The sequence below is a fragment of the Oryza sativa genome, chromosome 6 (assembly GCF_034140825.1).
Source record: "Oryza sativa Japonica Group chromosome 6, ASM3414082v1".
NCBI classification, from domain to species: domain Eukaryota; kingdom Viridiplantae; phylum Streptophyta; class Magnoliopsida; order Poales; family Poaceae; genus Oryza; species Oryza sativa.
The window spans coordinates 13,874,225-13,886,285 of record NC_089040.1 but is presented as its reverse complement, the minus strand read 5'-3'; the positions used below and the strand labels follow the sequence as shown (position 1 = coordinate 13,886,285).

At 41.5% G+C, this 12,061-nt stretch overlaps 1 protein-coding gene across 1 annotated transcript; it reads left to right on the top strand.

The window, feature by feature from the left end:
• The first annotated feature begins 3,617 nt into the window (after nt 1–3,617).
• LOC4340961 (RNA-binding KH domain-containing protein RCF3) lies at nt 3,618–10,929 on the top strand. Its single transcript, XM_015788842.3, has 8 exons — nt 3,618–4,456; nt 6,806–7,258; nt 7,972–8,220; nt 9,311–9,532; nt 10,014–10,093; nt 10,165–10,273; nt 10,361–10,487; nt 10,572–10,929. Exons 1-8 carry the CDS (start codon nt 3,734–3,736, stop codon nt 10,595–10,597), a joined length of 1,989 nt encoding a protein of 662 aa, XP_015644328.1. The 5' UTR covers nt 3,618–3,733; the 3' UTR covers nt 10,598–10,929.
• Nucleotides 10,930–12,061: the final 1,132 nt, after the last annotated feature.

Sequence of the window (12,061 nt, the reverse complement as noted above, 5' to 3'; positions counted from 1 at the left end):
GTAATCGGATAGCCCGTAAACGAATTCCGGCCCAATACAAATCTGATTACGCTCCTAGACGGGCGGAATGTGATACCGATATGGAGAGGAGAGCGTGACCTAGCACCGCCAAATCGAGCGCCACCGCCACTACTCCCTCGCAGCGCACGCGTCGCCGGCGCCGCCCCAACACCCCGCGTCTGTTGCCGACGTCGCCCCCTCGCCCCGCGCCCGTCGCCAGCGCCGCCCCCTCCCACTGCACGCTCCACTGCTCCCCCGTCTCGTGCGCTCCTCCACCACCGCTTGGCCAAGCCGGCGCGTCGGTGCTCCCCACATCCAGGAGTTCCGCCTCCAGAGTCCCTCCTGCCCCGTCCAACGTGCGTTGCCACCTCCCCGGAGTTCCACCTTCTTGGCGATTGGATCTTGACGGGAAGAACTCCATGGAAAATGGATCTTGACGGGAAGGGCAAGGACGTGCAGCAGGAGGCTAGTCGGAGATTCTGCTGCCATCAACTACATTCGTCTTTCGTCGTTGCCGCTGTCGAACGATCACCTCGCCAGTGAGAACCCTCCCCCTACTGAAACCACCTTATTTTATGGTGATATACTTGTGATGCTGGTGAGTGATGATCTTGTAATAGTCTTCTAAAAAATCATGTAGTAGTTTATACAAGTAAATCACATGTGTTCCTGCCTCATATCTGTTTGCCTCACATGGGTTATGTAGAATCTATTTGCCTCGATTGCATGAAAGTTGAACATCAGTACATGGTTCTTTTTTTTTTGAGTGTAGGGAAGTTGGACCAACTCATTTTACTATCTAGATTTTGAGAATTTTGATTTTTATTACTGCCAGGTGATATATTATTTTGCACAATATCAGATTGGGGAAAAAAGTTTTGCGTATTGCCTGTTTGACAGAATATATTCCAGTAGTTAAATATGTTCTAGTAAAACAGCACATACATGTAAATATGCTCCTTGAATGGATGCTTGATATTGTGTTCTGGTGAATTACTTATGTTTAGCAACAAAAATAAATTTGTACTGTCTTTTGTTTGAATGGTAGCTTGATGTATTATGCATGCTAGCAGGATATATTCTGGACATAGGGTTAATGCTTTTGTTTTATGTATTTGTAGAGTGCTATGGCTCGCCTTCCCTTAAGTACCAAAACGCGGAGAAGCAATGGCTGAGGAGGACCAACTACAAAAATTTCACAACGAAGCTATTCTTGAGTGTCAAAAGCTTGGATTGACTGGTATTGAAGTTGTCAATGTTGCAGCTGCTTTTGTAAAAGTGCCGGCTCAAATGAGTATGCTTGTCGCTCTTTCAGAGTCTCTCAGGAGGGAGTACGTGCTAAAAATACTTGCTGGTAATTCACTTGATCACTCTTGTAGCGTTGCAACTGCAACAGGCAACATATTTATTTTGAGATCATTAATTGTAAGCATATTGCTCTTTACCACTTAGCATTTCATATATGCATTCATATTATTTGCCTTGCACTAGTATAATGCATCAATGGGCCCAGCTGTCCATCTCAATGCTATAGTAATATCATATTCACTTCTAACTGGAGTATGTGCTTGGTCTTGCTTACTTGCATACACCTAACAGGGAGTTTTTGTACTCCTAAAGTTAAAAAATGCTACCTATTTCTGAATATCATATATGGCTTGTATGAGCAAGAATATTCTTAATTTGGTATGATGCTGAGCACTATATATATTCTTTCACCTAATGTTTCTTTCACTAATTTCTGAAATTTTTTGTTATCAGATGAGGCAAAGAAAAATTGATGTACTGATGTGCTGGCTGTCAAGCAGGATATACAAGATGTTCATTATCTGTTCTTTAATTATTAGAATTCCATATAAGCGTATGCCTTGGGGATTAGAGACTACCTATGTCCTAAGGATGTTTAGTTTCAGTGCTTCAGCTTTATTTGCTTGAACCATGACAGTCTACATATTCTGTGATCAAAGTACTGTCCTGTTTTCAGATAGAAGTATTGCCCCTAGCTTATTGTTTAATCTGGTAGTTTCATCCATATATTTCCTCAGTACTTTATTTAGACAGATCACAATGTATCCTCTTGTTGTTTGGTTCATTGAACTTCTGAAGTTATCACTTCCAGCATGGATCAACTTTTCATCCACTCCTTTGTTGATTAAATTTTGAAAGTAGAGTAAAGTCCATCACCGGTCCCTAAACTTGTACCGTTGTGTCATCCCGGTCCCTAAACTCGCAAATCGACCGTTCAGGTCCTCAAACTTGTTCAACTGTGTCACCCCGGTCCCTAAACTTGCACATCACTCGTTTAGATCCTCCAGCTTATTCAGTTGTGTCACCCCGGTCCCTAAACTTAGATTTGAATATCATCTGGGTCAAATAAGACAGTCTAGAGACTTTATATTTAAAAATAATTCATAAATTTTTCATGTGAACTCTAATAAAGACAAACTTTATATCAAACTTGTAGCCCTCGACGCGATCTACAACTTTGTAGTTGAGTTTTTTTTATTTTAAGTCATTTTTTGTCCCAAAATGTAATTTTAAAATTAAAATTTCAAAATATATAAACATGCAACAATATTTTGGGACCTAAACAGTTTTAATTCAAAAACTTTTCAACTACAAAGTTGTAAGTCGCGTCGAAGGCTACAATTTTGATATAAAGTTTGTCTTCATTAGAATTCACATGAAAAAGTTATAAATTATTTTTTGATATAAAGTTTTTAGACTGTCTTGTTTAGGGACCGGGGTGACACAAGTAAACAAGTTGGAGGACCTAAACAAGTGATCTGCAAGTTTAGAGGCCGGGATGATATAGTTAAACAAGTTTGAGGACCTGAACGGTCGATTTGCGAGTTTAGGGACCAGGATGACACAGCGGTACAAGTTTAGGGACCGGTGATGGACTTTACTCTTAAAAGTATATCACTGATTAAATTCTGCAGAATATGTCTTTTTGTCTCGAGTTCTCACTGTCAAAATTTGTATCCAAACATGAGGTGACGGTGTTTTGCATATTATGAACTATCTGTCAAAACTCTGCTCGTTGCATGCATTTGCTTTGTATTTGCTTCTTGTGTCCGTCTCAGCTTCAACTAGCAGCTCACTGAATCTATTACCTAGCGGCTAGCGTGCAGCCGCGCATCCAAACAGCGTGAGTGACTCCGGATGTGTTACCGCAACAAACCAAACAAAGTACTTATCTGTTACAATGGTATCGATTACGGACGGAACCACTCCCATTAACATTAGCGTTACCTTGATCTAACCAAACACCACCCTAGTAAGTAAAGATAACTTAATTGATGACGACTAACCTTATCACTACCAATTTTATAAAAGACGTGGCTAACAATTAATTACCATAAATGTAATAATGTTTGGTTAAACCTATAGCGTAAGACACACGTAAAATAGTTTATAAATTATGACTTATTATTATAAACCCTATTATAATAATAATCTACTGCACATACAAAAATCAACACAAATGAGATGAATCTGAGAGAACAAAATTGGGCTGCTACAAATCCCTCCTTTGACACGTACCGCACACTTTTTGAGTCTGAGAAGGTGTTGGTGGCCTACCTAGAGCAGTGAGCACACACGCTCACCTCCTCACTCTCCGATCCATGGCGCCCTCCCCCTTGTCGCTCTAAACCCTAATCCGAACCGAGCAATCAAACCAAAATCGAACGAATTCGAGGACGAGGGTGGGGAGCCCTCGAATCCGGCAATGGATCGCCCGCGCTCCTCCAAGCGCGGCTACCACTACGACCAGGACTCGCCGCCGCCCCGCTCCAAGCCACGCTTCGACCGCCGCGGCGGCCCCAACCCTAACAACAGCTACCACCGCCGCGGCCCCCCCGGTGGCGGCGGCGGCGACCGCCGTGGCGGCTTCCAGCTGCCACCCGACGCCGCCCCGCCCCCGCCCCCACCCCCGCCGCCTTCCTCCGCGGCGGCGGGGGGCGGGGGGCCCGGCATGACCACCTCCTTCCGCATCCTGTGCCCGCAGTCCAAGGTCTACGGCTTCCCGCCCAGCTTCATCGCCAAGGTGCGGGACGACACCAACGCGGTCGTCACCATCCACCTGCCCTACCCTGGCGACGCGGTCCGCGTCATCGAGACGTCCGACGGCGCGCGCCGCGAGGCGGATGGGCGGCCGCCCTCGTTCTCGCCGGCGCAGGAGGCGCTCCTCATGGTGCACCGGCGGATCCTGGAGACGGAACCAGACGACGGCGATGAGGATGGCGAGTATGGGCCCAGGGCCAAGGATGCCAGGGACCGAGGCAAGGTGACCACGCGCCTCATCGTGCCGCGCCTCCATGTTGGGTGCCTCCTTGGTAAGGGTGGCAAGATCATTGAGCAGATGAGGGCCGAGACCAAAACGCACATCAGGATCCTGCCACGCGACCAGCACACGCCGCGGTGTGTATCGTTGTCGGAGGAGGTTGTACAGGTAAGAGGCTGCTTACTATAATCTGGTAAAAAAATTTCAATTTTTACTTTAGACAATGGTACATTAACTTGGAGTTATGTGTATAATTTAGTTGCATAGTTATATATTAATGTACGGATAAAAGGAAAGCAAAATGCTAAACAGATTATGCTACGTGTTGGACAAGACTTAGATGTGTTCTTGATACTTAGAATATGCTAGAATCGAACATTTGATTGATGAACTGCTGTAGAGAAGAATATTTCCTAATAAAATTTCTAGTTAGAGTGATGTTTAGTTTAGTTCGGTTTGGTTTATTGGCCAAATTTGATTCACTAAAATGTGTAGTGTACGATGATCAAACCTGAACACTCCCAGATGAAAACGACAAAAAAAAGGTTTAAAGAACAGACACAAATCAAACAACAAATCTAAAAGCAGGACAAGACAAAAATCTTCATGAATATATTGAAAAAAAAAATGTTTCCACAGCACTGCAAGATACCTGCATTAATACCTACCTTTCTTGGTGCACTTTAATACCACCTAAAAATACCGTAAGTTTTTATGCAGTCTATGTTAGTATGTCCATCAAGCGCTTTGGCTTTTTTAAAAGACTTTTTGGGACAAATACTTCTCTAGAAATCCCTGAATCACCCCTCAAATCATGCTCAGCTCTTCATTCACTTGTCCTCATCACCATTGAACTCTGTTGGCTCCATACACCGCTTAACAGTGGTCAGCGGCAGCTGCAGCTGAGGCACACCACTCATCGTTTAATCCCATATGCTGCTCACTTACGGCAGAGATTTGTGGATGAATGGATGGTGGCGCTGACACAATGGCCAGCTTTTGGGTGACCGCATCTTTTTGGATGAGCATGTCGCTGGAGAGCGCTGCCTCCTAGCTCAAGAAAATCAGCATGCGGGAACAAATTCAGAAGGAATGATCAGTTGTGGCCTTATGGGGCTAGTGAAGTAATGGAATGCTTAGGAAAGGGATCTGACACTGCTTGAGTGTGTGGGGTGTTGGTGTCATGGGGTGATGGTGTCGACCCAACCGTGGTGCTGCTGCCATACACGTAAACCGGGGCATACCCCATCCCTTCTTCGCCCCATTGACAATATTTGGGAATGACTCTGTGCATACTATTGGGTCTGTTGCCATGGTTTCTGCAGTAAGAGAGAATTCATAGCTTGGATGGGAGGGGTGAAATTGAGCAGCAACTTGTTTCGATTTGGACAGTGCCGATAGCCTATGAGGGTACAGGATCGGGAACAGCTTGTGACTTGTGATGGCGGAGAACTAATGTCAAATAGCAACATTGCTTTACTGAACACGTGGTAGAAAATACGTGATACTATTAGGGTGAAAACAAATTCAGCTATATATATAGCAAAAATGGTAATCCCTCAGTTCCGTAGAACTGATTTTTTTTTCCAAATATATCTGAAAATTTTAGGAAATGCTCCAAGTTCCAGTACTCTAGGACTTTTCCTACTATCTCTCACAATTATGTTGACTGATGACTCTGTTCCCATGATGTTTCCTGTTCAATAACTGCTAGTACCTGTGCACTAGTTCTGGATGTTTCTCGCTGTTAACTTTATAATGTTGCTTAGCATTAACCTCTCTAGTATTCATATCTTTAGCTTCTTTTGAGACATTGAGTTTGGCATTATAACTGATTTAATATCACAATATATTAATTCTTGAACTGTAGTCATCACCGTGTAGTTGGTTACAAGCAACACAGTGGAAACTGATTTAATGCTTTCAACAGTAAGAAATCTGCTCTACCCTTGTTCCTAGTCAGTATTTAATTTCAACTTTGTTTACACACACATTTAATTTAAAAATAACCTGTTTTCGTTAGGCTTTAATACCAGTTTGTGAAATTACTCTTTGCACAGTTTATGGGGATTTATTCATATGATGTTTGCTTAATGCTGAGCTCTTGTATTAAATGAAATAAAATAATAATATAGTTGGACATATAGATTTACTCAGCTCACTTATGGAACAACTTATTATTTGAGACTATATTTCAAATATTATATGAAAGACACTGTTCCAGATTTGTCTTCTAGCAACAGTGGCTTAAACTATCTCTCTTGTCAACTTTAACCTTAAAAGTGAAAACTTTAGCCTTCTGTTTGCTTAGTGAAAACTGTTCTGACATTGATTTGTAAATTCATTCAATTATGATCTGAAATGATCTAGGTTCAACATGATAAATCTGTCTCTTAGCACATGTTGTAATTGTGATTTGGATGCATAGAAAGATAAATGACACTCTTTATTAGACTTCTTTTTACTTGTGGCACTTCTCACCCTACTGTGTATTATTATCATGATATGATGTTACAGGTTGTTGGAGAGGGGAATTGTGTTAAAAAGGCTGTAGCGATAATCTCCGATCGCCTAAAGGAAAGCTTACACCGTGACCGTGGCCCCTTCCGTGGACGGATGAATTCACCAGAGCATCGATTTCCTCAAGAGGATGAATACTATGGTGGTGCACAGCAGATGCCTGCATATGAAGAACCTTATGGTCGACCTGATCAAATTAGAAATAATACTAGCATGGAGCTGCCAGGGTATGAGTTTGATTCAAATGGTGGCAAGATCAATGATCACACAGAAATTCTGTTCGATGACATCATATTTCGAATTCTTTGCCCAAGTGACAAGGTTAACAGTTTAGTCGGAACACGTGATGGATTGTTAGAGATGTTACAGGAAGATGTTGGTGTTGATATTAGGCTTACTGATTCTCTTGATGGCTCTGACGAAAGGATCATAATCATCACATCAAGAGAGGTAATACACACTCACTTATGTCTTTTAGTTCACCACTCTCCATACTATTACTGACATGGCTGTTTAAGTTATGTAAAAACTTGTACGTTATAGGAAGGGTTGGGTTACAGTTCTGTGGGTTTTTTCAAAGTTACATTTGCAGCTTCAACAGACGATGCTATGAGTGACGCACACTGTTTTGTAGTTTTTTTCCAATCTCAGTTGCATATGAAGTTATATTTATCAGACGGGTCCTTTTTCTGTGAGAAATTCTACTGATCTACTCATTGCTTCACTAATCTAAAGTAGTGTTACTAGATTGCTAGCTAGATTTACACAGTCCAGGCAATGTTTGAAGTATTGCTTGATGAAAGTCAACTATTTTTTAACTAGTCATTGTAGTAGTTAAGTAGGTTGTCTTACTGATGTGAATGAAACAAGATGATTTTAGCTTGTTGGATTATCCACACCTATAGTCCTATACAGTAAGCTATTCAGATCTGAGGAGCTCTTTGTTCCAAAAATGCTTACAGCAGTGTCTGCTTGCGTGTAACATTAGTTTGGCCTCAATTATGATGGATTTTATTTGAAATATTATGTTGTTCTTTCTGTTGGTATTTTCTGCTATTTGTATCAACCATCATTGTTATAGCTGGAATTTGGGTTCAGTACCCCTCCCTTCACTGACATGTTTCAATATTTTATTCTTAAAATGGTCCTTACGATTGTTATAGGGCCCAGACCATGAGCTTTTTCCAGCTCAGGAAGCATTGCTGCACCTCCAAACTCATATTGTAGACCTTGGTCCTGATAAAGACAACATTATTACAACAAGGTTACTTGTCCCTTCAAGTGAAATTGCTTGCTTCGAGGGAAGGGATGGATCATTATCTGATATACAGAGACAGACCAGTGCAAATGTACAGATATTACCAAGGCAAGCTCTTCCATCTTGTGCTCTAGAGTCTGATGAGCTTATACAGGTCTGTCTTCTTTCCCAGAAGAACCTTCATTTTTGTTATCTTGAGGATTTGACTAGATAGTGGAGATCCATGTGTTAAATACCTAGATGACTAGGGGTGGGCCGAGACCGAACAAAACCGAGCCGAACCGAACCAAATCATCGGTTTTTTCAGTCATCGGATTGTCCTTTGGTTTTTGTTTGGTTCTTGTTCAGCTTTTGGTCTTTTTTGCGGTTTTCCATCCTTGCCAACCGAAGAAGCCGATCAACCAAACTACCTCCCATGATCCCAGCCCAGTGTGGCAGCACCTCAAGGCCCACGTTCCTCCATCCAACGAGGCCCATAGCAACTAGGCCTAATTTATACACCAGTAATTGACTGGTTTACCTCTACATAGATGGTGGATCACGCCATGCCACTGGTGCCACCTAGCACCTCAAGGCCCACGTTCCTCCATCCAACGAGGCCCATAGCAACTAGGCCTAATTTATACACCAGTAATTGACTGGTTTACCTCTACGTAGGTGGTGGATCACGCCATGCCACCGGTACCACCTAGCACCTCAAGGCCCACGTTCCTCCATCCAACGAGGCCCATAGCAACTAGGCCTAATTTATACACCAGTAATTGACTGGTTTATCTCCACGTAGATGGTGGATTACGCCATGCCGCCGCTGCCACCTGGTCTACTGCTTCCGTGCGTTAGATGTGTTTACGGTTTGTTCGGTGAAGCCGACACACCGAACTGAATTAATCCGGTTACTTCGGGCCGGTTTTAATTTTTGTTGACATGCACTTCTGTTGGCATATCTCAAAACCGTGATTCTCGGAAACCGAAAAAGCCGAACCGAATGAACCAATGAAACCAAACACCCACCCCTATAGATGACCATAATCCATATATTTACAATTTACAATACGCTTGTTTCTTTTGCTTATTGAGCCAAGCCTGGGTTGACCTATCTTCTAACTCGAATTTGTGTTCAAGCCAAAGTGCTCCTAGTAGGCATGTTATCTTCTTTTTACTGTTATATTCTTGGTTTGACACATGAATGATTTTTTTACTATGTTTGCCATATTGTGTGGTTGAACAAATTATTGTTCTTGCAGATTGTAGGAGAGATTAGAGCTGCACGGGATGCTCTTGTGCAAATAACTGCAAAATTACGGAGTTACTTCTACCGCGAGATTCCTGGTCCTAACCAACTTGGCAATATTACTGTTCATGGCTCCATTTCTCCAGCAAAAGGTTCACCTAGAGGACCATACCAGGGAAGTGATATTCCAATGCCATCCTACCAACAAGCACAGCATGTTCCAGCTTCATGGAAGGTATTCTTTAGTACTTCAATGTCTTTGTTAGTCCTTGCAGAAAAGCGCACGCGCACACACACACACAGATATATATATATATATATATATATATATATATATATATATATATATATATATATATTTGTACTATGTATGGAATTTTCTCTATTTTTTACCACTGACCTCTCTTGTCCTTTTGGCCCATCCAATTTTGGCCTCAATTTTCCTTTCATTCATAATGGGCATGGTTTCCCTTTCTTTCATAATGGGCATGGTGAAACTTGGCAGTGACAAGGGATTTGCATGGTTTCCCTTTCTTTCATAATGAGCATGGTGAAACTTGGCAGTGACAAGGGATTTGCATAGATGTGAAAAGTTTGTAATGTAGGATGTTAAGTATTTGAACTTTAATGCATAATAATGTTCTTCTTCTAGGTTATCTAAAGTTAGCCATTGTTTTGGAGTCTTTGGACTTAAAATTTGTCATTTTGAATTTCAGGATAGTGGAGGTGGTGCAAATATGTCGTTTGAGCAAGGGAGCAACATTAATGATGATATGAGGCAAAGTGCTGCAAAACGGTATGTTTTTGTCTTTGCCATCTTGTTCTGTTTGGTTTTCACATGATCACCTTAATTTCTTTTTCCACCAGATTTGCTGTTCCTCTAGTGACAAGAAGCACATTAGAAGTTGTCATACCAAAGAGTGCTGTTGCAAGCCTTACTATGAGAGCTGGAAGCAAGCTTGCTCAAATAAGCGAGGTTCTGTATATTCTAATTTTTCTTGTAGAACAAAGGGCAAACAACTCTACCTATTATTAACCCTCTAAAACTGTTTGTTGGTCGCAGATGTCTGGTGCCACTGTCACACTTGCTGACGAAAGGCCTGACGCCATAGAAAAAGTTGTTCGAATATCTGGTACTCCTGAGCAGGCTGACAAAGCTCAGAGCCTGCTTCAGGGATTTATTCTTAGCAGTGAGTTTCTTTCTATCGGTTTTGTTCCTTTTCAACGTTATTAGAATGGAAACCATATGACACCTTCATACTCTCTTTGAGCAGTCCAAGATGACATTCCTTCAGGCTAATTGGAGACAGTGGAGGCCTACGCTGTCATGTTCAGTAGGGTGTAATGCATCTTGAGTTTTTGTGAGGTATTTTAACCTCTGCTAGCATGAGGTGTGCCTGACTTAGCATTATTCGTGGGCAAAATGTTCATGTATACCACCAAGTTGCCAACATGTACTGTCCAAAGTCCTAAAACATATTATGCGGTTTCTCGCAATCACCCCCACCGCTTTTTTTTCCTTTTTCTTTTTCCTTTTTTTGAGAAACAATCACCCTACCGCTGATACCTCATATTATGCGGCTGAGAGGCCAAGTGTAAAAAAAAAAGGGCTGAATAGGGCACTATTCGTTATTCGTTCTGTGGTTCCTTAGGCCTTGTTTCTGGAAACCGACTTTGTTTCTCATTTATGCTGCAAGCTGGTTAGATATGGCTTGTTGGGCAACACAAAGGAAGGGGATTGGAAGTTTACACGAGGAGAGAGGAGATTGATGGTGAGATTAAGATGAGAATTTAATTTTTAATGATAGAGGTGGTGGAAATTGATAGGGAGTTTAATTGGAGATTAGGTTATTAATAAAATTGAATGGTTGAAATTTGCTTAGACAAAGTAAAGGAGAAATTCTCTCCCAATTACCACTCCTACCTACATATTAAAAAGGATGGAGTTCCTTTCTCAATTTCTTATTCTCATTCCACCAAATTTTTCATGTCTCTCAGCTAAACAAAACAGTGAATAGCTTTATCTCTCTAATCTCTCAATCTCTCCTGAAAGCTCCCTCCAACTAAACGGCTAAACGGCCTGTAGGGATATTGGAAGAGTACATAATTATTTTATGATTGTTTACTTCAACTTTTTTACGATACTAGAAGGAACTTTTTTACGTACCAGAAGTTTCGAGTTCCTCCCTGACTCCCTGAAAGGTGCTATCACATATTTATGGGTGCCAATATGGATACAACCTATCCGTATCGACCACCAGACAAGCTATTGAAGAGAGGACAAGCTATTTTCGACATTTCATTTTTCTGGTCTTCCTTTGGACTTTGAGCATAGAAGTTGAACTTCACTGTGCATCATCGATAGCAGGATAGGGTATGATAAAATAAACTATGGCATACGGCAACTATTGAACCAAAACACAGCAACGGAGAGTCAAAAATTTGCTTTACAAAGTATTCCCTCTGTTCTAGAATATAAGGAATTTAAGAGGATGTGATATATCCCAGTAACATTTTGGTTGATCAGCAGACCGATGAAGACGAAACAAAAAAAAATCAACCTCAAAATTGTAAGATCTTACCAATGAAGAAAAGAAAAACATTTTGGTTGATCAGTAGACCAATGAAATTGGAAAGAAAAAAAAGGCCATCCTCAACCTCAGAATATTTCTACTATTATAATTATGTAAGATATTTTCACTGGTGGTAGGTTGTCTGTATCTCAATCTAATTCTATTTGAAAAATATTGATTCTGTTTTAAAA